This window comes from Telmatherina bonti, assembly GCF_933228915.1.
Source record: "Telmatherina bonti genome assembly, chromosome: 5".
Lineage (NCBI taxonomy): Eukaryota > Metazoa > Chordata > Actinopteri > Atheriniformes > Telmatherinidae > Telmatherina > Telmatherina bonti.
In genome coordinates this window covers 18,584,123-18,611,851 of record NC_136623.1, presented here as the reverse complement: position 1 = coordinate 18,611,851, position 27,729 = coordinate 18,584,123, and the positions used below count along the sequence as shown (strand labels likewise).

The 27,729-nt window shown below is 37.5% G+C and overlaps 3 protein-coding genes and 1 long non-coding RNA gene across 4 annotated transcripts; 1 reads left to right on the top strand and 3 right to left on the bottom strand.

The window, feature by feature from the left end:
• Positions 1-1,767: 1,767 nt before the first annotated feature.
• On the bottom strand, positions 1,768-7,616 carry tapbpl (TAP binding protein like). Its single transcript, XM_079240897.1, has 8 exons — positions 7,415-7,616; positions 6,863-7,075; positions 6,509-6,778; positions 6,179-6,379; positions 5,089-5,256; positions 4,891-4,994; positions 3,031-3,256; positions 1,768-2,699 (listed from the first exon to the last, which is right to left on the bottom strand). Exons 1-8 carry the CDS (start codon positions 7,464-7,466, stop codon positions 2,632-2,634), a joined length of 1,302 nt encoding a protein of 433 aa, XP_079097023.1. The 5' UTR covers positions 7,467-7,616; the 3' UTR covers positions 1,768-2,631.
• Positions 7,617-11,054: 3,438 nt separating this feature from the next.
• c1r (complement component 1, r subcomponent) lies at positions 11,055-15,822 on the bottom strand (the record flags this gene model as incomplete). The annotated part of the gene is made up of 13 exons (XM_079241059.1): positions 11,055-11,421; positions 11,609-11,823; positions 11,904-12,109; positions 12,790-12,864; positions 13,114-13,248; positions 13,333-13,411; positions 13,511-13,629; positions 13,719-13,866; positions 13,973-14,178; positions 14,346-14,486; positions 14,578-14,761; positions 15,247-15,460; positions 15,800-15,822. The coding sequence occupies 13 exons, from the start codon at positions 15,820-15,822 to the stop codon at positions 11,055-11,057; spliced, it is 2,112 nt and encodes a 703-aa protein (XP_079097185.1).
• A 1,269-nt stretch (positions 15,823-17,091) lies between these two features.
• On the bottom strand, positions 17,092-25,838 carry c1s.2 (complement component 1, s subcomponent .2). The gene is made up of 11 exons (XM_079240629.1): positions 25,715-25,838; positions 24,896-25,094; positions 24,606-24,786; positions 23,540-23,665; positions 23,127-23,320; positions 18,987-19,137; positions 18,779-18,894; positions 18,607-18,688; positions 18,386-18,517; positions 18,229-18,303; positions 17,092-18,136 (listed from the first exon to the last, which is right to left on the bottom strand). The coding sequence occupies exons 1-11, from the start codon at positions 25,732-25,734 to the stop codon at positions 17,322-17,324; spliced, it is 2,091 nt and encodes a 696-aa protein (XP_079096755.1). The 5' UTR covers positions 25,735-25,838; the 3' UTR covers positions 17,092-17,321.
• A 1,074-nt stretch (positions 25,839-26,912) lies between these two features.
• Positions 26,913-27,443, top strand: LOC306756596. Its single transcript, XR_013771324.1, has 3 exons — positions 26,913-26,996; positions 27,111-27,177; positions 27,324-27,443. It is a non-coding gene; the product is annotated as an uncharacterized lncRNA (long non-coding RNA).
• The last annotated feature ends 286 nt before the right edge of the window (positions 27,444-27,729 follow it).

Genomic DNA, 27,729 nt, shown 5'->3' with positions numbered 1-27,729 from the left:
GACCTACATTTGTAAATGGATACTGACATGCCTAACTAACACACACTCTTTGTCATTTCTGCTTCTGTCATTGTTACTTACTAATACATGCTAGATTAAGATGACGATCATTTTTGTTGTATGCAGCGTGTGTAGTTGTGATCTAAAGCACTGTACTCACTAGCTTTCTTCAAGTTTACCTGATAGGCTTTTACCAGTATTATTTTCTGTTTAACTTTTTCTCACCTGACAAGAAAGGAGAAATGCAAAAAAATAAAAAATTAAGAAGGGCAGAGACTGTGTGCGAGTTTAGGAAAGGAGGAGGGGATTCAGGGAAAGATGGTTGGAGTATTGCAACAATTTCCCCACAAGTGAAACTTTATTCATAACTGATGAGCAATCGTCAGTAAAGTAATACTGTAAATATACTTAGTTTTACCTGGGTTTTTGTACCACAGGCGAAAAACAGTGGCATTACACTTATTGGCATAGTAATATGTGAGCAGCCAGAAAAACACACAATGCAGCAACTAACAGACAATCTACTGTACACATGAACTGACTGCAAAGCCCATGAGGAAGGTCTCTTCACTCTGATTGGACAGATTCACAGCCATAGACAAATGAATGTGTAGCGCCACATTTCAAACACACTTGTTTTGAGATTTGTTGAGTGAACATGTTTGTTGTTTAAGTTGATCTGATTTTAAGAGAGCAGGAAAATGGAAGCAAGGACCAGATAAGAAAACTCTGAGCCACCTGGCCATCCCTTCCCCTGCTGACTCACATAAAAAAAAAAAACAGGCTCATCTGTCACCTGCAGTCCCATAACGACCAGTTTGAGGTGTTTGTTTCTTACTTGCATGGCAAACAGTGTTCATAGTTTTGCCTATTTGTGTGACCTGTGTATCTGCCATTTCTGAATCTTACTGCCGATTGTACATTTTATTTAGTTAGTGGTTCAAGGACCTGTGTATAATATCTTTTGATCAGATACTTACTGCTTATGCAATATGCAATGCAACAATGCTCACAAGTTTGCCAAATTTTGTCAAAGCTACTTACTTCTGAAAGAAAAAATAATAATATTCAGACTGCAAACAACAATTGTGAACTTTTGAAATAATATGTAGTGTCATTACAGTAGAAGACGTACACATCTGTCAGTTTATGCTCCTGAAATTCCTTCAGGTTTTGGGAGGGCTGGTGGTTGTAAATGGAGTTAATTTAACTTTCTTTGGAGTGATTTGGGTGGATGAAACTGAAAATCTGACACCCTTGCAAAGTGCATTTATGCATAACTGTAGCGCTAAGCCAAAATTATCTGACAATATTGTGCAACAATATTATTAGGTAATTACTAAGTGAGATAAGAGAATATGTTTTGTGACCTGAAAAAAATGAGATGCAAATAGATTTGCAAAACCAACTGCATGTTACCACTTTTGCTGATGCCAATAAAGAAATCATGAACTAAAGTGCATCCAGACTTCTTTTAATAGTTCAGTTGTCAGAACAATTTCAATCATTTAATCAGTGTGATAACTTTTCCTTTTAAAGTAAAAAGATTCTCATTAACATCTTATAAAAGAACAAAATCTGAAACCAGACAATAATCCAATTTTAAAACTTATATTTTTACCTTTATTTCTGCTAAGTACCGTCTTCATTCATTCTTCACATGTAATAATATTTACAAATCTTAACAAATCTGACAAGTGTTCCCATTACCATGGCTCAAAAATAGTATTAAAACAAACCTTGTGGTGCAGATATATTCAGTTCATTGTAGATATGCCTTTTTAACAGAGGCCTATAGGCACAGAGCTCAATGGGTTAATCAGTGTTCAGTAAATAAAATGATCAAATTTTTCACATCTTTGCATGGCAAAAAATGTCATACTTTGATTTCAGCGTTCAGTGTGGCCCCCTTGCACAAGGAAAACTGCATGTACATTTGTTGTTATGGAGTCCTGCACATCAGCTCATTGTCCATTCCTCTGCACAGAACAAATCTGGAGTGTTGGAGGGTTTCATCTCACGAAATACACGCTACAGGCTGTTCCACAACATTCATAGTGGATTGAGGTCAACCTTGGTCAGGTTATAAAGCACAGCTGTTGAATTTCAATTTTGCTCTAAGAACAGAAGTGCATTAAAGTATCTTCACTGACATATAAACTGTAAACAGTAATATACAAGCCAGTCTTAGATAATATATGACAAACTAAAACCAGTAATAGACACAAAGAACATGCTCAAAACCTGAATAATGGAATAAACACAAGTTGGTAAAAATCTTTTTATGATTCAAGGGAGGCAGATAATAATAACAAAAGCTGGATGGATTAAATAAATTGGACTGTTTAATGCTATTGTCTTAAATACATTTTCTTAATTTACTTTCAGGTTTTTATGTGGTAATATTATCATTTCTGTCGTATTCAATCACCTTTAAGCCCAAATGTAAAGCATGGAATACCCACATATTTCAACCATAATCAATGCTGCATGTAAAAAAAAACTCTTCTTTGACAATTCAGAAGGAAGTCCCAAGAGAAAAACTGTCATTGGTAATAACTTAAAGACCTCCAATAACAAAAGTTAAATAATTCTGGGTTCAGTTTCAGGTCAAAGTGCTCTCAGATGAATCTATTTCATGACCTGATAGAAGAAAAGTACAGTGATGATGAGGAAACCCAAGACCCACCAATAGGAATCTGCAAAATGACAAAAACACACAACAGTTATGCATCTGTGAAAATTTCATCCAACCATGCAACAAAACAACAGCATGCAGTTCTCAGTGTGTGATACTAATTTATATCAAAACAGGAAAAATAAACACAAACCCTTACTGTTCCAAAACTACTGTGGCTGACTATTGAGGAGCAAGTTTATACTAAACTCCTTTACAGTATCACAAATAGCAAGTTGCTTATTAACTTTCTGCAGGCTGTGGCTTTTAGATTTTAGTTTTTGCTCATTTTGCTTACTTTGCTTTTGTGAAGTTTTGATTAGAGACACTTCCACTTGGCTGCAGACACATACCTGGTTTAGGACTTTCTACCACTAGACTAAGGTGCAAGGGAGCTTCCAGGGCTTGGTGGGACACCCTGCAAGTGATTTTGGTCCCTGGGGAGACAGTGGGAGGCACAGTGAGGTGAGACGACAGCGAGTACGTCCCATCTCCGTGCTGTCGATGGCTGGACAGGGAGCCCTGATCTTTGAAGAGTTCAGGCTCTGTGCCTGTCGGTGAAAGGGAAAACCACTCCATCTAGAACCCAGAGGACAGGAAATGATTTCATTTAGAATGAATCAGTTATCAAATTTAGCAATCTTTAGTGGCATAGTTTGTGCTAAATAAGCAGCAAAGAACACTAACAAATGCAGAAGATGATTCTCACATTAGTATGAAAGTAAATGATCTAAGTTACTGTTTGAATTAAAATAACATCTAAACTTTGTTGTTGTTGTTTCCCTTTTGGCTTTTTCCTCTGATGATGTCGCCACAGCAAATTATCACACAGTGGAAAAGGCACGTTTTACACCGGATGCCCTTCCTGACGCAACTTTCTGCATTTATCCGGGCCTCAGAGAACGATGGCGTTCCCTTCTAGGCTGCAGCAGAGTAGGGGTGAAGGACTCGAAACACCCCCACTCCCCCAGCACTGCCACCCCCACAAAAAGTATCTAAACTTGAATTTTTTTCTAATCTGACAGACTTTTCCTGAATCTCAATATAAAAGAATGAAAACCTGGCTCATGTGAATATTATCTGCTCTTTGGAATAATTAAATAATTAAACGTGGCCTCAACCTGCTTCATGGTGTTAAACATTGTAAAGGAAAAGTCAGTGTGATACAATGCTGTAGGATATTTTATCCTCACAATAATTACTTTTGTTTGTTTATCTTTTATTAGCGTCTCTAAAAATTACATGAAGCATCAGTTTGTTTTGTGACAAAGTAAAATAATCCATTTACAATATCCAGTTATCATCAAGCAGTGACCATTAAAATACTTACTACCTGAAAGGAAACTATAAAGAATTTAATAAAGGCAAACAATTAAATAAGGAAGTAGAAGGAAGAATATGCTGCTGTTCTGAACCTCAGATCACGTTTAAAACATTTTTCAGAAAATGTGTTTATTCATATGGAAATTCCTGTCTTGTTGATTAAACTCTCTTTACCGATGGTTAATAATAAACCAGTTTGTCGGGATAAACATTAGGGGGCAGTATTTCTCCAGCCAGAATGGCAAAAGAAGACTGAAATGAAACAACTGCATAAAAATAGAATAAAAATGCAAACTTTAAATAAAGGAAGACAAATGTGAAGTCATGAAGATAAGACTGCCAAAACACAACAGTGGACAACAGAAACTTAAGTTTTCAAAGAACTAATATTACACCCGTATTCTCTTGATGAAGTTTTGTTTACACTCCTGTGAATATATCTGTAAGTCATGTGATTTCTGTGCATCATTTATTTGTCAAACACATTTCCAATTTCAGTTTTCCATCTAATAGGATATATAAACTATTTTAATATTTAAAGACACAGGTTAAGGGTTTCTTTTGAGCTCTATTTCAAAGCAAAACAATTAGCAGGTACAGAATGAGTGGTGTGTTTCACTGAAAACAAGTCCCTTTTGGTGGTAAAAAAAAAAAATATATATATATATATATATATATATATATTATACAGGGAGAAAGAGCAAAACAAAAACAGAAAAGTTGAGGTTAGACAAATAAATACTGAGGTGAAAATCACTGCAGCACTTCATAAAGCTGTAAACTCACATTTAATACACTGTGACAAACAAAACACTTGTGATTTTATGCAACCCGTTAAAGAGGGCAATGACACAGAAATTTGTGAAGGTCTATAAAGTCCAGATGCCCACCTGACAGTCCAGTGGATAGTACTTGTTGCAGTGACAGCTTAATGTCTGGGAGGACTTTTTCATCAAAACCAATTTCTCTTCTGACAGTGAAACATGCGGCGGCTCTGGAAAAAAAAAACACAACAAAAGTTAAGGAAAAAAACAAAGAAACGTGATGAAGGATAAATAATTGACAAATCAAATTAGAAAGAAACTTACGGAAAATGTGGAGCTGAATGACCTGCTGGGCATGGAAATGACCAATACTCACAGTACAGATGTAAGTGCCCTCATCAACAGCTTTTAGCCCATTCAGAGTCATAGAAACGTTTCCTTCACTGACAACCAGGCCAGCATCCATGCTTGAACCCTTTCGCTCACCATGAACTGATAAAAAAATATATATTTAGTTAGATGCAGTATGTCGTTAGATTTCCCTGTATTCTATAAATCACTCCCATTATTTGGAATAAAATGACTTTATGTGGATATTAATATAAATATTTGTACTCAATTTACTAAAATTACAGTTTTTGTTTATATAATAAAAAATTCTGTGGCATGGATACAAATGAACGAGTCTCCCTCAGACTGAAATTCACAAAAAATATGTACACAGCCTCACAAAAGATCAGCCACTTATAAAGACATAACTAGAATTTAAATCCTCCTTAAAGGTTTGAACAAAACTGATTCTGTCTATAACTTTTATGTACAGAACTTCAATGAACAGTTCACAGATGAGTATTAAGCAGCTGAGACGAAGACCAGCACCTCTATATCTTACACCATAACTCCTGAGCTAGAAAGGGGTGTAGTGTCCTCTCCCAGTCAGGAATGAGATAATTCCTCGAATGGGGGAGGCAGGCCAGGTATCTTGGTGCATATATATAAATAAGTGCAGGGGAATGAAGTGGAGTATTGTTTGTTGATATCTTCAGTGAAAGAGGCTCTGCATTGTGAAAAAGGAGCTGAGATTGAAGGTGAAGCTCTTGATTTACCAGCTGATTTATGTTCCTATCCCCAGCCGTGGTCCTGAGTTGTAGTTAGTGACTGAAAGAATAAGATCGCAGCCGAAATCAGTTTTGTCCACAGGGTGAGATTTCACGCATAGGATGGCAAACTTGGTCATCCAAGAGGGGCTCAAACTAGAGCTGCTGATCCACCACATCAAGAGGAGACTAACAAGATGGCTCAGGCATCTGCTTAGTTTTCTATTGGGCAATAAGCAGTACAAGATTGATGGATGGATGGATGGATGGATGGATGGATGGACACAACACAGCAGTTCCCTCCTGATGATACTCACCCACTGTGCTTCCTTCTGTATCATCAAGCTTTGTCTTCATTTCAAGCACTTTCCATCCTTTTCCTCTGTGCTGCAGTCGCCATTCAACACCGAGCTCTTGTGCTAAGGGGACCTCCTGCTGCTTGAAGCCACAGTTGAGGAGAACCTCACCTCTCAGTGGAGCAGACACAGAATTTATGTGGGAAAACACCAGGAATATAACTACAATACAAAAAGGCACAAACAACAGAAATAATGTATTTAGAGAGATGAGTTCGACAAAAAAAAAAAAAAGCTAAATAAATGTGAATATTGTTCTTGTAAGCTGGAATATTAAATTCTGTATTTCACCTTCAGTCAGTATAGTCCCTGACTGGCTGAGCGGCAGACTTAGTTTGTTTTGTATCAGATGTGACTGATCCTTTTCTACCGTCAAAGTCTGCAGAATCACAGAAGTGCTGAACTCAAGACCTTCCACACTGAGGGACACCATAAAAAAGGCTGGATCTGAGCTTTCCTGGAGTCCTCGAGGAGAGTAGCGACTTATTTCACACATCACCTCCAGCTCATTGCAGTCTGCATGGAGCAACAAGTCTGCATTGGGAATCTCAGGTGAAGACACTGCAAGGATATAAGAATATATGCTCAATACAGGTTTTGCTTAAAATCACACTAAATTTTGTACATAAAGAAAGCAGGGAAAACCTTTGGTCTCAAATAGGATGAGGTCTGGATCAGGGACTGAGGGTGGGACAAACGGAGTGAGGGTTTCCAGGGGTTCATCAGGAGCCACTGCAACATCTCGAAGGACCAGAGTGGCTGGTGTCCGGGTGAAGAGAGCCCCGCCTCCCATTCCACCAAGTCCTGTTCCCTCCTCAACCAGACTACAAGAAAGTACCACATCTGCAACCCCATCAGCTAAGAAATAAAACAAAAACTTTAAAACAGATACTTGTAGAGATTTAAAGAAATATAGTATAGGTGTTTTTTATTATTATAGACGGAAGGTTCCAACATTTTCAAGGGCGTTTAAAATGTTATTGATTATTCACTAATTATTAAAAATGTTGTAGGGTCAGGTCTTAAAAAGATGTTAGGTTAAAAAGAAATAAATTGACAAAAGCTTAACTTTCATTTAAGCTCAAGGCTTATTTGCCTTAGGAACTTATTTAAATAATTAAATATGGATTATTAGAAAGTCACACTTAGCTTTACGACAGTAATACATTGTCAAAATAACATTATAAACATTCTTACCATAGACGTACGCCACTAAGTATCCTAACAAAATGATCTCGATCATAATCATCTGCCAGCAGTTCTGTGCTTTGTGGATTAAAAGTTTGAAACGATCAAATAAAATAAAATAATTGCTACGAATGTACTACAGCACTTTCACTTTTGATTTCAAAAGCTTTAGAGATGCATTATAATAGCGCTTTGCCGGTTCTACCCGAGAGCTCTGTTAACGCCCAATTTTTGCTTTTTATATTAACTTTACTTACTGTACAGTTTAATACAAATCCACTATAAATGTAAACTATTGCGCTGCGTTGGGGGCTTGGTGCATGGAGCATGCGCACAATGCAGGAACGGAACGGCGAAAATGAAAGCGACAGAAGGAATCGTCCAATGACAGAATAGCAAGGGGAGGGTCATAGATCACTATGGAAACAAGAACCAATAGTTTTCCTTCCGCACTCGCCTGATTTTAAATTAAATACTTTTCTTTATTACCACAGAGGAATGTAAGTTCAAGTTACAGGACTGGTAAAAGCACATGCAGTCTATATAGGCTACCGTCAGCGTAAAAGGTGCAAATGAGATCAATTTTGGACACCACAAGCCTGAGACCAGAAAAAACACAACATACCTATTGCTTTAAAAGTAGCAAAGAAGCTCGGATGTTTCTGAAGCTGATGTCAGGAGGTTTAAGAAGATTTCCAGAAAGATGTTGTGTATTTTCTCTTTAGTTTTTTTGCTCTTTGGGACTGCATTGCATTGATTTGAAGGTTTTTCTTAGGATGTGTTTGTTTAGCAGGTTTAAAATGTTTATTTTAAATTCTATATTTGTTAATAAAGAGATAATTAATGATTGTAGAGGTCACTGAGAGAGTCTTGATTGCACCTCACAGTCTTTCATATTCAGAATTGTCAGAGACTGCTGGAATCCAAAGATCCGATGGTTAGAATGGTAAGACTAGGGATACTGGGGAGACTGGACCTCCCCATAAGAAACAGGTTCAGAGATGGGCAACATGTAGTGAATAGAAACACACATGAACCTGAAATAGTGTGTAAACAAAGAAAGATTACATTACAATTCAACAGCGTCATCTCAGGGCACTTTACAGACACATCAATTCAAGCCAATTCATAATATGTAGCCTCTGTAAACCAACCTTGGAAACCCAAGAGATGCATCAATTTCTGTTTTGTTGTGGCCATAAAATGCATCGTAATCTCATTCTACAGTGCATCTATGATGTTGAATGACAGTAAAGGAATCTGAATCTGAAAGAGAGATGAAAAGAAAGGGCTTAGTGCACCATGTGATGTCCCTCAGCAGTCTAAGCCTATGACAGCCTAACTAAGGGATACCTAGAAACCCCGCTCACCCCGCAACTATAGGATTTTCAAATCCAATGTTGATACTAGCTCAACAAACTATCACGTCGAATTCTTAACTTTTGATTGTCTGCACTGCTAGAAATTTTAACTTCATATGTAAAAATAATATCTACTCAGCCAAAATTGTGATTGAGGTTTCATACAGGTGTAAAATAAGTTCTCTTCCATAATCTCACCTGGTGTTGCCACACCCATCACTGCATCACACGACCTGTTACCCTACGCTACAGGTTTACACCGCCTTTAATTCTCTTCAAACCACTTCCACCTTGTAAGGTCTGGATCTTTAACCACCTTATTGTATGAATCAACCTTTTATAATTAAAACCTTTTTTTTAATATCATTCCTCAAGCCGGTGGCCAGAAGCCTTTTTACCTCCAAACAATCTTCTCACGTCACCTGCCTCAGAAATAAACATCAACCTGAAGAAAGGGAAGCTCTGTCAGTTAATAAATAGACTGTGTAGTCTTAATTTTCATAATGTTTACCTTGAATAGCTTCTAGTAATTACCGGTAAATGTTTGTTTGTTACATATGCAAATCCTACATATTACATATCCTGAAGTTCCCCCCAGATGATGAATCTATCTATCTATCTATCTATCTATCTATCTATCTATCTATCTATCTATCTATCTATCTATCTATCTATCTATCTATCTATCTATCTATCTATCTATCTATCTATCTATCTATCTATCTAACCACTATATGCTGAAATACAGTTCAGATGTTTTTAATTCATTTTAATTTGTTGATCTGTTTCTTGTTTGACCTGTTGTTTCAGACAAAATTGTCCACCAAACCATCCATCCATCCATCCCAGCATGCAACAAAAAGCTGGCGTAACTCAGTCAGGGTTTCTGTTCTATTCTATTCTATTCTATTCTATTCTATTCTACAGTCATTTAGTAGATGCTTTTATCCAAAGCAACTTACAGATCAGAGTGAGAACATACACTCCTACCCAGAAAGGCACATCGGGGGCAACTTGGAATTCAGTGTCTCAGTGGTTTTCTTTCTTTAAATGTGCACAGTATGAAGGATGCTCTGTGAGCCAGCCCTACACAACTGCTAGTTGTTGGTGTTATGTCAACAGCTGTTAGATGTTTCAGCAGAAACATCATTGTGTAATTAGATGCTGATCTCTCATAGCAAGCTTTATAATCTGTTAAGGCCTGTGGGTTTTGGTTTGGTTCTTCAGTCTTGTCATTTTATATTTCCTTTCATGTTTTATTTTGTAGGGTCTCCTCTCCCTATCCTGTGTTACATTCTATTAATTTCCTGTTGATTAGCTCAACTGGTTTGATTGTTAACTCACTCCATCTGCTTCTCATCAGTTTTCTCCCACATATATAAGACATGGCATCTTTCGTTATGTTTCTTCAGTGTTTGTCTTAGTATGGGTTGTTATTAAATTTTGTCTCTGCCACACGATGACAACAAATATCATGAAAAAACATCTCTGAGAGGTCTGCACATGCAGCATGTGGATAAGAAATCTTTAATCTAAGCAAATCAAATTTTATTTGTATTACACTTTTCATACCTGAAGCAGCGTCAAGTGGACCATTAGTGTTGCTGAGACTGTGAGTCGTTTTGTGCTCTGGACTTCAATCTGTACTAGCTTTATGTTTGTTTTGGCAAAACCTGAATACAACTAACAGAACTGTTGTGTCAGTAGAGATCAAACTACTGTTACAAACAGTAACAGAATAACAAGAGTTTGATTTCTGCTAAACAAAAAAAAATCACATAGTATCTTGTTACAGTAGATAATAATGTAGATATTACAGATTTGAAGTTTTTATTACATTAATTAAACCACTTTATTCAACCATGATGGGCAAGGATTTGCAGATATTTAAAGACAACACAGTTTCTTACAATCATCTGAGGGTTTCTTTTAACATGTCAGTGTTGAGAAGACTAACTGGCATGTAGGAAATACACATTTATTGTTGCATTTTGTGAAAAGTAATGGTAAATTGACTTATAAAGCACTTTTCCGGTCATGCCACCCTCTCAAAGCACTTTACACTACTTGTCACATTCACACACACTCATACCCCAATAGGCACATCGTCTTGCCCCAGGACTCTTTGGCATCTAGTCAGGGAAAGCCTGGAGTTGATCGCCCAATGTTCCAGTTGAAAGACATCTGCCCTTCCCCTTGAGCTACAGGCCCTTTTAAAGCATTTTTCATAGATTTTTTTTTTCATTTAGTTAATCTTCATATCATACTGTGTTTTATCACTGTTATTTTTAGTTCTCCTGCATGATCTTGTTGATCCAGTCCAGATAGTTACTGACTCTGGCATAAACTCCGTATGCACCCGCTTCTCCACATTTATCCCCCCAGCTGACAATCCCAGCAACCCAGAATCGGTTGTTTTCATACACAGTTAAGGGGCCTCCACTGTCACCTTGACAAGAGTCCTTCTTACCTTCAGGAAACCCAGCACAAAACATGTTATTTGTCAGGTTTGGTAATTTTCTTTTTTCACTCTTAAACAAAGTGAATGAATTACTACATGTCCCCTGATCCACCAGTGGAATCTCCGCATACTTCAGTTTATTGGTTAAGAAACGCCTTGTATCATCTTGCGTAATGCCAAACCCTGACACCAGCCTGGAAAAAAAGAAAGAAAAGCTACAGAATGTCTACGAAAAAGGCTGTTTTCTCTTTAAAAAGTGGGAGATATTCACAAGCTTTGGAAAAGTAGCAAACAGATTATGTACATCATCTCCATGTGATGTAAATTACAAAACAAAAACAAAGCAGATGTAAGTATAAAATGGTATAATGGTTTCCTCACCCCATCATGCCAGTGTAATGTGTGGCATTCTTTGCTGGCAAACAAACTGGCATGACGGATGCGTTGAATGTTATTGGTTCATGCAGTTTGATCAAGGCAATATCATTGTCAAAATGGAGCCCATCATAATTGTTGTATTCGGGGTGAACATGAGTTGCAGCAGCTTTCACAGGGAACTCTTTCAGTTTGTCAACGTCTGTATGTCCCATGTAAATCTGCGAGTCATCATCAGAAAAAGAAATAAATCTGTAAAAATGCAGAGCTCCTTGGTATACAGATAACTACAAATACTTACTGATAGAGATTGATTTGAAACTTTTATCCCGTTTTTTACAATCACATGAGCTGCAGTCATAATCCAGTGGTCTGCTATGACCATGCCTCCTCCTCGCCCTCCATCTGCGCTCAGCATCACTTGCCAAGGGATGGTATGTTCAGGAGCATCTTTGCCTCCAATGATCCTATGAAAATCTGAGATGTGTTCTGTCGGCTGGCCACAAACTGGATAGATTATAAGGATATACATGTCCAATTTAATCTTCATCATTAAGAGAACAAATGATATGTAGATAGTGTTGCTGAAATAACAACACAATACCAAGTTTAAGACTTGTATTTTTGACCAGCTCCCTAGAATACCAAATAACTGCCACAAGAGTAATGCTTACCTTTTAACATTTTTTAACACTTCTGTATGTCTTTATAAAGTTCAATTCAATAATCTTAAATAAATTCATGGGAGGATTATTAAATAAATTAATTAATCCTCCCAATAAAATTATTGCATGAAGCTTTCAAAGGACATTAAATATTGGTTGCAAACCTCAGTGTACTTAACTCTTATATCACCTGCCCTGCCTGCTACTGGTGATGCATAATTCTCCCAAGTGTTTCACTGGTTTTAACCCAAGACTCTGGAATTGGCCATCACACGGGGCCTCTTTTGATACCCTCACTTAAAAAAATGCCTTTACTTCCTGTTACCCATGGTTAAACCTAGTTCAGGATCATACCCTTGAATGACCCCCCCCCACACACACACACATCTATCTTCTTAACACTAGTTCTAACTATTGGTAAAGACTCATTTTACATTTACCTACCCAAAATAAATATTTGATATATACCCACCCTACATAAGCCTATTCAGTTGAATAGGTTTGCAAGACAAGAAGTCTTACCTGGCAGGCATGTCGGGTGGATAATAACATCATTGTTGGATCTCCATTTTCTATCTGCTTCACATGTGAAACTAACTGTAAAACATATTGAAGAGGCAAAAGTAGCAAGCGAGATTATATTCAAATTAAAAGTGTTATTTGCAACAAATTAAGAATTTTTTATTAGCTAAACAGCAGCACTGAAGGTTTTAAAGGATTTTTAAAAGAGACTTCAATGAAAATGCAGCACTGATGAAAATAACTCTCAGTTAATGTAACAAGTGTAAGAATAGCAGAAAATCCCCAAAACTATACATCAGATGATACTGTGTGTTAATATCTTACCATTTACTTCACCCAATAGAGAATAAAACGGTTCATTACAGTGATACTGAACAACAGAAAGATACTGATTCTGAAAGCCAGACAGGAAGGTGACTCCTCCATTCAGCAAAGGTTTAGGTTCTCCACAATCAATTACTGCAAAATAGCATAAAAAAGTCAGAAAAGCAGTGTTAAAATGTCAAATAATTTTAATACTGCTTTACATAAACATGTACGTACTGTGGCATTCTGGTAGAGGGAGATGCCACTGTCCATTATTTTGGCACATAGTGGAGAAACTCTTGATCTCCTGACCTTCCTGAAAGAAAAACATAACAACATAATGTTATGCTTCTATTGCCGCCACTGAACAGTATTAATTAATCATCATGCCAAGAAAGATAAAGTTTAATATAACCATCATCAGCTTGTATCCTTGGTCACACCGCACATAGATGTAATCTTTATATAAATATTCAGTCAAGGAAGGAGTGACCCTGCCATTAGCTACATTACCAGGATCTGGACATGACACCCCTGGAAACAACATAAACAACCAAACAAGTGTCAATATTTTACATTCACTTTAAGTTTATATTCTCATTAGTGTATAATTCGACTCTCACTGTGTGTGCTGTAGTCCAGGCTCCAGCCTCTGCTCAGTCCATGGTCATCAATATGGTAGTTGAGCCTGACAGTGTTTGAGTTTGTAGCTATGAGTCCTGGGCTTATTTCGCCACATAGCTTACTGGGCTTTTTGCCTTCGATGGTCACCTTTCAAACAAGAATATTGCATAGTTTGTGTACATTACAGCAATATGTTCTTTAAATCTCTCCTCTTTTGTATATTTTTTTTGTTGTTTGAATTGCTCAAAATTACCTCCAGCCAATGATAGAAACAGTTTGGACCGTCCTCTGTGTCCACACTCTCGATGTGGAAGTTGTCAGAAAAGTTAAGAAACACTGTGAAGCCAGATTCCACAGAAATTGTGTACTGACAGGACAGAGCGTGAGATGGGGGATTAGGGTAGCCGGGACTGAACAGTTGTCCTTCTTGCTCATTAAATATGCCACCACCACAGGATACTGGACAGGTAGAAAAAAAAAGACTCATCATTCAGATACTCAACTGCATATTATTAAAAACTCTGGGCAAACTCTCCTAGTGGGTTGGAACAAAGAAGTGAAGAACAGATAGTTTGTCCCAGCATCAGCATGACAACACTTCAATCATGTATCAGCATCAAACTCACATGTGCAGGTGCGCTGGTCTGAGCGAAGCTCGTAACCATGGTGACAAGCACAGAGATATGAACCAAGTGTGTTGAAGCAGATCTGTGAGCAGAGTGGACCTGAGCCATCTCGAGGTTCTGGTGCAGAACATTCGTCTATGTCTGATGATGACAGTGTCACAGACTTAGTAGGAGATGGGTCAATAGTGGAGTAGTGACATGAAAGAAGAGCTGAGTGCAGAAAAAAAGGAACCTATTGCCTGGTAATGAGCAGAAAAGCCCACAGTCTGGTGGCGCTCTGGGTTGCCATCATCTGTCTGGAATATAAGGGTCAGGTTGTTGCCTGGAGACAAGATGGGTTCGTAGCCTGGGTGATGCCCATCAGCAGAGTTCTCATTCCCGCAGAACTTCCCAAGGACCTTTTCATTGTGAAGAACCTGGAAGATCACACAAACATATATCAACCTGCCATTAAACCTCACATGCAAAAAAAATAATTGATAATTTCGACTGAAAAGTTTGGGTTGTTTCTTATTCTTGTTAATATCACCATCCCATCACTTCAAGAAAGTCCCCCATTTGAATATCACCTGATTGACATTAAACAGGTTTATAAAATGGAAAAATGAAAGTGTCAGATGGTCACCACTCGATGAAATGTTTATATGTTCAAATTTAGCAAATATAAAGTAATGGTGAGGTGGTTGTGTTGATTCTGAACAATGCTCAGCTGTGCTGCATTATAGGCAAAACTGAACATGCTAAGCTCAGCAATTCTGAAACTTAGTACAAACTTAGTAGGTCGAGTATTAACAATGAAACCACCATTTCTGACATGATGCATCTTAAGGTTGTTAGTGAACGTGCAAGAACAAACTGTTGCTCTGGTATCAATATATATGTGTTAAAATATGGGTCTGACTGTGAGTGAGTCGTGATAGCAGCCTCCAGATGTTTCAATGTCCAGGTGTGTGAAGGTGAGTTGAATCTGGAAGCCCTCAGGTACACTCAGGTCCCACTGTTCCAGTAAGTTGGGGGGATACGGCCGTGGATACTGAGGAGACTGGATCTCGCCATGCATGGGAGGGTCTGAGTCAGACAGCGGGACGCATTCAGACACCAACACACAAAGAAACCTGGAGTGTCATGTAAAAAAAGAAAGAGAAAATTTGATCTGTTTATCACTCCATGACCATCTCAAATGCTGGTCCAAAGTTGATGTAAACAAAGAAAAGCAAATAAAGTGACACAATCACCACAACTCTGGAAACCACAAAACATTACTGAGATGTTATACATAATGTTGTGACACATAAATCATAGTTAACTTATGAGCCTGTGCTTAGCTCTGCTGTGTGCAGACCATCTGTTTAATAGCTCAAAACTGTAAAAAAAAAAAAAAAGATTTACGACAGAAAATCATATTAAAAACAGTTTCATATAAAAATAGGTTTCAAAATGTCCACTAAACTTACCAGATGAGAGAGATCCGCCACATCCTGTGATTTAACATGTCCCTGATCGAACTGATGAGCCAGTGTTGGATCAAAAGTCTGACAACAAGTGAAACATTAATGCTACAAGGCTGTCGTCTCCAGTGTTTAGCAACTTATTGCGTTAATGTGTTGTTTATTTTGGCAAAGCGACACAATGTTTTTTTTTTTAAACTTTTTTATTTGCAGAAAAATAAAAGAATCAAATACAAAAATATGAATATCTTGTTACACAGAAACTAAAATTGAATTAAGTTACTACATTGTTATAGAATATAAGAAGAATTCTGCAATTGCTTTTCAAAAACGTTTTTAATCATGTTTCATTCTTTACTACCTTCGTCCTACCACAGGAGGGAGATGTTTACCTTCTGGTCGCATTCTGTGCTGCTTATTTTGAGCACATTTTTATAGTTGAAAGGCGGCCGATCCAGAAGGGCTCCAGCAGTTTCAGTAGAGGATCCATCATAGATCAGGGAATTTGTTTATCACAGACTGGCTGATAAAGACTTTAGAATAAACCACATAATTTATTTGTTGCTGTCTGAAAATGTCCAAGTGGATTGAATGGTGCTGGGTACGCAAAGTTTTTCATTCTAATATGGTTGTTTATTTACTGTTTTTTTACTTTAATTTTCATTTTTTCCAATTTCAACCTTTGAAAAGTATAGTATGAACAGTCTGTATTTGTTTTATTCAATTTGTGATACTTAAGTGATACTGTGATGGAATAGAATAGAACAGAATAGAATAGAATAGAATAGAATAGAATAGAATAGAATAGAATTTTTTGTCATTACACAACAATGTACAATGAAATGAAGGTGCTTATCTGAGAGTGTGCATGAGACTAAAATAAATAAGTGGGGGGGGGGGAGACTATATAATGGAAATTAACACTAGTTAAGTTCCGTTAAAATGCATCAAGGTTTTAGTGAAGGAAATTTAATATTTTTGGTTGGCAGTTCTCATGGCCCAGGGGTAGAAGCTGTTTGTGAATATGGTGGTTTGTGATCTGATTGATCTAAAAGGTCTCTATTATGGCAACAGATTACATGACTGTTGTAAAAGATGTAAGTTGCTGGAATTGATTGTTAATTAGTTATTAGTTATATGAATCTCCATTTGCTGTATCAATTACTGCTGCTGTTCTTCCTGTGGTAACAGGCAAAATCCATCCAGCATATGATGCGAAGCAACAACTTGCAACTAGCAAAAAAATCTTTTAGATTTAAATTCAGATTCAGAAAGCTTTATTTATCCTATAAGGCCAATTCAGTTTGCAGGCATGGGTTGCAGCGAAGAACAGGACATCATACACACATATACATAGATTACACATATCGGTCAATATTAATGTACAGAACATTGGTTATAAATGTTTGCACATTTGATTACAAGAATTTTTGATTCTTACACTTAGTCATTACAGAAATCCAAATTAGTCCTGACAGAATTTAGAAATCTTTTTTTATTAGCGAAGCATTTCTAAGCTCATCTGTTTTTAAGATTCTTCTTTCTCAACTGTGTCTCTAATCCAGTCCACATAATTTGCCACCTTGGTGTAATAACCCTTGTTAGTGTGACTATTAATGGACTCCTTCTTACAGGGAGGTCCCCAGGAGACAATACCTGTCAGATAATAAGGGCTTGCACCTGCAGACAACATAGGCGTAAAAAAAGGACCTCCACTGTCCCCACTGCAACTGTCCTTCCCTGATGCTCCAGCACAGAACATGTTATCAGTAAAAGTCATGGCTTGGTTTTCTGAAAAGGTAGGTGTGTTCCTACATGCAGCGAGGGATAATACTGTGATGTGGGCATATTTCAAGTAGCGTGATTTCATTCGTAACTGGTTGTTGTTGTCGGTCATCCCCATGCCTGACACCGTACCTAGCTCATTTTCCAACACATCACTGTTTACCTCTGGTAAACAAATAGGAAGCAGGTTTACGCCAAGGTTCACTCTGGAGGAGAACTTCACGAGAGCAATATCATTGTCAAAATTTGTCTGTGCATTGCTGGCAATACCCTTTTTATAGGCAGGATGTATAATGATCCTGCTGCTCCTGATGACAAGTCTGCCGGGTTGCATAGAGTCTGCTCCGTCCACCAGTCCACCAAAGAGTTCCAAGGAGGTTTCTTCAACCCCATCCACTACATGAGCTGCTGTGACAGCCCATCGATCATTTATGAGGGATGCTCCACCTCTGTTTGGAGATTTAATAAGAAGTTGCCATGGTATTTCTCCCAGTTTTGCAGGTACACCTCCCAAAATTCTGCCTAAACTTGAAATCTCATTTGAAGGTGTACCACACACTGAAAAACACAAAGGTTATCAGTCAAGTCAGATTTCTAAAGTGAGTTTTAAAGAAAAGACATGATAGAATTTAAATAATTTTGCATCCCACCTTCAACGCATTTTGGCATCTCTACCTTGCCACTCACTGATACCCATACACCGCTGGCATTGCATATGTATGTGTCTGAAAGATTAAAGAAAGCACATTTATGAGACACGTTCATTTCAAACCAGACAGCAGATGAATGCAAGATTGATTTCATTACCGTCTCCTTTCAAAGAGTAGTACTCTGAATTGCAGTTAAACTGGATTGTGTTGTTATACAGAGTTTTTTGTCCAGGTGAGTCCACCTGAAGGATGCTGTCGCCTCTCATTAGAGGCAAACCACAATCCACAACTATAGATATAAGACATAACACAGAGTACATTAAACAAGAGGTACAAAAACTTTACATAAAGAACTGTAGGTGCAATAGTGATACTCACGTTCACAGGGGTATTTGGGAGTCCACATGCCTGTACTTTGGCAAGTCGTTTCATACTGTAATGATAGGTCCAGTGTACCCTCCTACTTTGCAAAAAGAAAACTTAGTTAACGTCATAGAGGTTTAATATCTCCATCAAGTGTAAAGATATAGTTCTGTTTTTGTGCACTCACAGTATATACAACATAACCAACATCACAGGTCACTGTCACTGTGTGGCCACGATGATATTCTTGCTTCTGAGGAGTCACAGTGGAGTGGGAGGTCACCACTGGTCCACAGACATTGTCTGCAGTTTACATACGGGAGGAACAGTTATGATCATTTCCAGCAAATTACTTTAAAACTTTTTTCATCAGTGTGAGATGGACGCTGCAGTACCTCTGGTTTTGAATTGGAGACTGAAGCCTTTGTTGGTACCAAAGCCATCAGAGATGAAACGAATGTGGATGTGATTTGAATGAGTGAGAAGGGGGGATGGAGGAGGGGTTTGGCCGCAGAATGGCCCCAGAGTCCCAGAGGGAGTCACAATCTGTTAAAAAAAAAAAGAAAATAAACAAATCAATAAATATTGCAAAAAAAACAAAACAATGCAAACAGATAATGTCAACAAAAGTGTGTTTCTAGAGATCTTGATAAAACATTGATGTTATACTTCATTGTTCCGTGTGTTCCTCTTTATTATTTACAATTTTCTACTATGTGGAACAAAGCTGAATTGGGAGAAATGATATGTGGCGAAAAAAACTGTTAACAAAGAAAAAATGATCTTCCTCAAATGCACACAGCTTTGATGACTGCTTTGCATACTGATGACAGCGCCATGCAGTCACTTGGTTACAGAAAATAACCTTGTTATCTGTAGTTCAAAGGAAATTAAGGAAAAGTCCTCTCATCATGAAGCGATTCCAGGTAAATTGGTTCAGAGTAAGAAGAGAACTGCTTCTGGACTTTGATCTGACTTCCACTAAGTTTAGCTGTCATAACTTTGTAAGATGCAAGAATGGTAACCGGATGGTAACTGTATTTGTGGTTATCACTGTGAAGCATGATGGCAGAGGTGTGATGGTGTGGTGAAACAGGTCTTCCCCAGATGGCAGCAATCAGTACAGTTCCCCTGACAAATTATACACTTTTCTTTTATATTTTCTATTGAGTTCATTTGAGACTCAGCACTTCCTAGTGATGGCATTTTTTCATAGGAATATTAATTTCTCACCATTACTGCACAAGTTTGGGACCATTATTCTGAAATTCACTATTTAAAATGCAACCCTAGGGAAGCTATACAGACACTGGAATTAGTAAAGAAAATAACAAATTCATACTTAAAACTGATCAGTGACAAGGCCTTATTACCTCCGCTAAGGAGGTTATGTTTTTGCCGGCGTATATCTGTTTGTTTGTCTGTCTGTCTGTGTGAAACATAACTCAAAAAGCTATGGATGGATTTCCATGAAATTTTCAGGACTTGTTGGAAATGTGAAAAGGAAGAACTGATTTAATTTTGGTGGTGATCCGGATCACTGTTTGGATCCAGGAACTTTTTAAAGGCCTTGGCAGAGGTTTGCGGTCTCTGAGTGCTTTTCTAGTTTATTCATCAAAAGGATGCATCTGACCCTAAAAACCCTAAATCTCCTAAGTGGAATTCTTCTAATCCACACACCTGATTGGCCAGGAAGCAATGCTTTTATACTCATTAACCTTTCATCAAGAGCTTTACCTACTCTGTAGTAGGTTAGCTGTTCAGATTAAGTTACCATGATGAGTTAATCAGTCAGAAATGAACCAGTCATAGTACAGAAAACCCCGAGTTAACTCCAAAGTTACCGCGATAAGAGAAAGACCAGCTTTGAAGTACAGATCTCAGGTATATCAGGAAATCACCGAACTGAACCCATTTAAACTAATTTGAGATGAGGAGTGATGAAGCATCCACCAGCAAGTACACAGCATATATCAAAACTCTTCAACAGCTCTATTCCCACTCCATTTAATTACCATATAAATCCAAATGTGTTCCATGCATTTAATGATTTGTGTCTTTAGAATTGTTCTGAGATGGATAAAAATGTGACAGAATACTTTAGGAAATTATTTTGGTGTTAACTAAATTGTGTTTCAACTTTTGAGTTCTGTACATGTACATACAATTTGGAAGCTTAATCTTCATTGAAACATTTTAATATAAGTTTACATAAGTCTTATTCCTTAATAGAATACCCTAACATGTCATTGCTGTAAGTAAATTGTTAGGTATGGGATCATCTATCCCATTTCTATTTTTGATCCTGTTCAGGGTTGAGGTCTGTAGTCTATTTGTCCTCAAGCTATAGGTTGTTTACCCTGGACAGCTCATCTGTTCATGACAGACCATCTTGCCTACAGTCTATTTGATTTGATGATTCTATATAATTTAGAATCATCAGAAAACCTAGCATGTGTGTTTTGGAGCCAGTGGCAGAAGCTGGAGTGCCCAACGAAAACCCAGACAGTCTTTGGAGGGACACACATCTTCTACAAAGAAAGTTCCCAGCTGAGAGTAAAACCTAGAACCTTGCTAACTACATCATTGTGCAGACAAAACAGAAATTACCCCCATCTTATGGAAGAATAAATATGTTTGTTTTACTGCAAATGCTGTTGAGGCAGCATTCCAGCGAAATCCATGAAACCAAAGAAACAATCTGTAGTGGCTTGTCATCATGTGGCCTTCACATGAATTAAACAGTCAACAAGGGAAAGATGTATGACACAATTAAACATTTAGGACAAGTTTGTTGTGGTCTTCCACCTTCCACTGGACTTGTAGTTAGTGTTTTTAAATTCTTGTTTTACTTTGTTGGCTCATTTCTGGCATACACTGTTAAGTGTCTAATAGTTTGTTTTGCAGTTTTTCTTTGGTTTTTTTTATTGTCATTATCTCTAGATGTTCCACCAGCTGTTCCTGTAAAGAATTTTCTACTTGCAGTGACTTCACACGCCCGATATTATGCTCTACTGATTCAATCCTCATTCATACTTGGTGATTGTAAGCTAATTGGTTAACCACACTGATAGAAACATAGCAGCCAATACACACCAGTTATTCTTCATTCACATTCAAACACCAACAGTGGAAGCGAGGAGGGTTAAGTGTCTTGTCCAGGACGCAATGATAGATTGACTGAGGGAGAAGGATTTAATCTTTCAGGTCATTTGAAAGCCTCATTCACCACTGCCACTGGTTGTTTTCACTTCCTTTCAGTTTCCAGTTAGCTTTGACTCTAGTTCTTGGTATGGGGTATGTTGCAACTTTGGAGAAAATAAAGTACAATGAATTAAGCTAAGATACAAGAAAATCCAGGTGGAAATTGTTGTTGCTAATTTGCAAGAAATGTGAGTTAAAGAAACCTGAAAAAACACATCAAACTTTAGAACAACCGAAAAAAAAAGCTGACAACAAGAATATTAGCTTTCTATTAAGGAAACAGGTTTCTGGATCTCTATAGTTCAACTTTCTTTTTTGTTCTTTTTTGTTTTTTTGCATTGTAATGTATTGTGTAGAATTACTTTCATCTGGGTTTGTGTAAAAGCCTAACTGAGACAAGCATTGAGAATTAGACTTGGCTTAAATGCTGTAGTGTGTGACATGATTAATGATATATACTTGTCAAATAAATAAATAAATAAATAAAATGAAGAAAAGCAAACAGTTGTCTCATGTGTGCAAAGATAATAAAAAATATTGAAAGTGTTATTAATGGCAAAAGTTTTCTGTTTGCATTTTATATTAAGAATAAATTTATATCATCCTTTCATTCAGTATCCAAACCTGTCATGATGTGGTGTTTTGTGTTTCTCCTTAGTTCTGGTTTCCTGTTTTGGTTTGTAGTTTTGCCTTGTTTAGTTCTCTGGTTTCTAGGTTCTATGTTCATTAGTTTCACCTGTGTTCAGTTAGTTCATCTGTGTCATCTGTGTCTTGTTTGGTTCAGTGTATTTATAGTCCTCACTTGTTGGTTTTCTTTGCTGGATCATTTTGTTTGTGTTAGTTAGTCCTGGATCCCTATGTTAGATTAAATCAGTCAAAAAAACCTGCATCCCTGTGCCGTCATCCCTGCATTTGGGTTCACACCTTCACCCCCCACGTCGCCAACGTGACAAAACCGCTTAGTCCGACTAAGGGTCGCGGTGGAGCTGAAGCCTATCCCAGCAGTCTTTGCGAAGAGGCAAGGTACACTCTGGACAGGTCGCCAGTCCATCGCAGGGCTAAATTCATATGACTTTCAAGAATATGTTTTTTATATGACATTAGAGATTTCTTTAGTAGATTAGCAAAAACATATTAAATGTACTTACTGTAGGTTTAAAATGATAGAGGATGCTTACTAGTGGGACAATACAACATTTCAACACTTCTGTTTGACCTTCTTCTTTTTTTTATCTTTATTTTTTTATTTTGTAATGAGAAGATTGAAGCTTAAGAAAATAAAACTCTACCTTTATGAAATATCTGAGTAGTGTGATCTCACTCTCTCTTACCGACAGTAAATCTATGCATTGACCGTCAGAGCTCTGTTCCACATCAAAAACCTCAGAGAAGTGCAGCTCCAGCTGAAGGTCCTCCTCCACAGAAAGGGTGTACTGACAGTTGGAGTTTTCTGCGTAGGCGGCAGGCCAGGAGGTACTGGATATTTCACCTCTGGTCAACCCCGAAAGATCTTCTGTACAACTCACTGTATTAGAGATAAAATATTACAGTTAAAGTCAAAGTTAATAAAAGTTTAATCAACATGATACTAAGTATTACAACATCAGTTCCCTTTCCCGCTGATTCGTCCATTTTCAGTTCAAGTTTCAGTCTTGTTTCTTCTTCCTCGACTTTTCCTTCTGTCTCACGTGGACTGGCAGCAGCTTGTTTTTCTGTGCAATAGAGATGTTTTGATTTTTTTTACCAGTGCAAGTCTGTTTGTCTTCAGCGAGGTGGTAGCCATGGCGACAGGAGCAGCGGTATCCACCGATGAAGTTGTGACAGAAGTGGGTGCATTCAGAGCTCTGGTCATCCTGACACTCATCAAAGTCTAATGGAGGAAATTAATTCAAGTTAAATGGGCAAAAGTTGGGCCAAACAAAAATTTTAAAAACCTCACTATTTATGACAAAAAAAAAGTTTTTCTTTTGCCACACTTTGTCTTTATATATATATATATATATATATATATATATATATATATATATATATATATATATATATATATATATAAGTGTATATGTGTGTATATATATGTGTGTATATATGTATGTGTATATGTACATATATATATATATATATATATATATATATATATATATATATATATATATATATATATATATATATATATATATATATAATACACAGCTTTGTTTATACACAGCTCTTTCAAGTGAACGTCAGCATTTCAGGTTGAGATTTAAACTTTGATCAGACCATAGCAAAATAAGGATTTTTTTCTCTTTTTAACCATTTGATTTGCTACTATCCTTGGGGTCATTGTCCCATTGCATGGCCCAACTACAGACAAGCCTTAGCTTTTGAGCTCATATTTACCTTTAGAGTACGTTAGTGTACGGAGTCAATAAACACCAGGTTTGTGATTCTGATGGCTGTAAAACAATCCCAAATCATCACCCCTCCACCACCCTTCTTGACAGTCACTGTGAGGTTTCTGTGTTTATATGTTGTTTTTAGTTTTCACCAAACATGGTGCTGTGCATTATGGCCAAATATCTCCACTATTGTTTCATCTTCCTGTTGGATTTAATGGTAATTTGTCCCAAAACCTATGCATTTACTTACTTCACAAAAATACTGAAATGTTTCCATATATGTTATAGTTGCAATTAGTTCCAACTTTTGTCTGAAAATATTTAAACAAAATCTTTATTATGTGACAATAAAATGGGTAAACAAAAGAACTGTAGTATTTTTCATGATTTTTTAGGCACAGTCTTTTATATTTTGTGTCCTCAGATTCTCACCTTGGATGGTATAAAACCCTTTGAACCCAGTGTGTCTCTTGATGTTTGAGTAGTCAGAGTGGAACACAAGCCTAAGGCAGCCACCCGGAGAGGAGAACAGAAAAGGATTTACTGCAGTCTGAAGCTCCTCATATTCCTTTTGGCCACACAGAATGGAAATTAGGCTTTCATTTGAGAAGACCTGCGCATAAACATAAGATTAAAAAAAGACGTGACAATGTATTTCACAAGATTTGTTTCTGCCATGGACTTTTCAAGTACAAGTTTTGTTGTTTATCTTCAGGCCTCACCTTTATTCCATCATTTTCACAGTCTTGGCTGTCTTCCATATCCAGGTGGATGAGCTTGATGGAGAGGGTTTGACCCTTGGGAGCACACCTACTCCAGTTTAGACTAGAGTGAGCTGGATAGCCACTGGGATACCCAGGAGACTCAACCCATCCCAGTAGCAGTGAGTCGACTGAGCAGAGGAGCTGCAGAAGCAGGAGACTGAGGAACAGGGGAAAATATTAAATACACAACAAATGTTTTTTAAAAAGTGACAAAAAAAAAAAAAAAGCAAAGAGGTGGCACATCAACCGCTGTTGTTCTGCAACGTGTCATATAACAACCAAGTTATTTCTTTTTCAACTGGTCAGTGGATCAATACATATCAGAACAGGTAAACTAGAAGGAAATAGCTGGGACGAGGATAACCCCAAAGTCAGACGTAAGACCCCTAAGTTATTCAAAGTTGCCGGAAGAATGTGCCAAACATCCTGCAGGTATAAAATTAGCACAAAGAGCACAGCAGCTATGGCAAACATCTGAAATGGCCTAAGAGATCATCAGATCTCAACATAGTCAAACATTTAATTTGTGTTTTATACCAGTAAATAAGAGACAGCTTCCTCTTACGCCACTGTCCAAAACTTTTATAATTATTGCACTGAAGCTGCTGGTTCCGTCAAAGGAAGACCAACTAAAAATGAAATAATAAAATTGTTATTTAGCATTGCTTTACTGTTCTGTCCATCTCCTGCACAATCTGACATAAAAGAGAGAAATCATGAGATACAAAATCATACACAGCCAATACAAATTAACATATCAAAAAACCCGGTCCCCACCTTAATCGGAACATTATCATCTGATCAAATCTCTTCTCAAATAAACCCTCGACAAGTTTTCTTCCCCTTTTCTTGTTGATTTATTTTCAGTTTTCATCTTCCTCCTGCTGCCCCTCTTCCTCTCTCACTGATATTTTGCACTTGTAAGCATTTATGAAGTTATTTGCAGACTTTTTTTGGTATGTCTGCAATAATAAGGGAAAGGGAGTCACTGTAGGCAAATGGGGTGACAGGAAGATGAGCTGAGCGAAACAATTGTAGACTACAAAACAGCTTTGCAGTTTTAGCTCAGCACCTTTCCCACACTGGTGGGACAAAGGTTGATTGAAAACAATGGAGATGGAGTGGAAGGAAGGGGTGTTGTAGAGGGAGGAAATATCTCATGATGGAGCTTTGCTCTGAGCAGTTACAGCACAATACTGAGCCTTTTGGTCATATTTCCATGTTGAAAAATAATGTGACATGTGAATATATTTAAGGCAAATTTATTTTACAAATAAAAAGTGGTGTGAATTGATCCTGGCTTTATATTTTAAGCAATACATAACAACACACTGCCCTTTTTATGCTGTGTGAAAAGAAAAGGAAGGAAACATATGCAAGTTGCCCTAATAACAAAAGAACCAAGAGCCTATTAAAACATACGCTGACTAAAAATGTAAAACTACACAATTATTTAAGGTTAAGGGATTGGGGGAAAAAGTTCTGATTGAACTCTGCATACAAAATAAAAGCTTTAAATAGAGAGCAAATGGCAGACTGTCCGTACATTGAGATGCAGCCACTTCCTGGGACTTGTATGATGAAAAAAACAAAAGGCTTTTAAATCTTAGCCAAACACAGGAGGCTATAATGTGGCGTTGGGAAAGCTTTATGTTACAAGTTAAAAGTTTTAGTGTTTTATGTGGGTTTTGTCGAGTTTTTAAAATGAATATTGTCACACGAAAACAAAAATCCAATAAATATATCGCGCTAAGAGCTGAGAAAAACTTAGCAGAACCTCGTTGGCAGAACAACAACTATCAAACAACAACATGAGCAACAAGCACGCTGTTTATCTTAAGTTTACATGGTGAAATACAGCACAAGGAACAAACTAACGTTCGACGCAACGAGTGCGCGCTCCCGCGTCAGGGGACACAATTTACGTAGGGGTGATGTGTCTGGCACAACACCAGGAAGGAAGCAGGGAGAGACACGGGGACAAAGAAACGAAGGGCAGAAACAGCAGATGAGAGTTAATGGGGGTTTCCATCGTGTAGGATTAGAAATTACATGACAAGTAGGTAAAACATTATCAGACACAAGAAGAAGAGTTGAGATGAGAGTGTGAGCAACCGAGTTTGGTTGAAGATTGCAGAAGAAAACTGAAGGCTGAACCTTTTTTTACACACAGGTGGAATCTAACTGAATGTCCCGCAAAATGAACAGAGATGGGATACCCTGTGATCAATGTCCTGCAGGTTAGTATACATCTTCAAGTTTTATCCACTTTTTTTCTCTTTGTTTACCTTTTGCAATGTGCTGGATTACTCAGCAACACCATCTTTTATTACCTGGCATCAAATACTTTAGTATATATCAGCTTTCCCCCTCCTTCTCTCATCAGGAAAGTATGTACAAATGAAATGTAATGCAACACATCAGACAAAGTGTGATGACTGTAAAAAGGGGACCTACACAGCCTTGCCAAACCATCTGGAAAAGTGTCTTGTCTGCCGTGTCTGTTATCCAGGCAAGTTTTAAAACACATGTGATGTACAGTCTCTGTGCACGGTACAGAAACTCTTTTCCTTCCCCTTTGCGTAATGCCCTTTTTATAGAGTAACAACAGATGAATTGCAGTTTCTCACCATGTTAATGCTGTCACAAGTCTATGTCTTCAACCTCTCCATTTAGACCATTTTTAACCATGCAAGCTTAGCCGATTTTTCTAGAAGCAACACTCAAAGTATACGTCTGTCATCTTGCACTAGCAGAAATAAATATCTTAAGTCTGAACACTGAAATGTTTT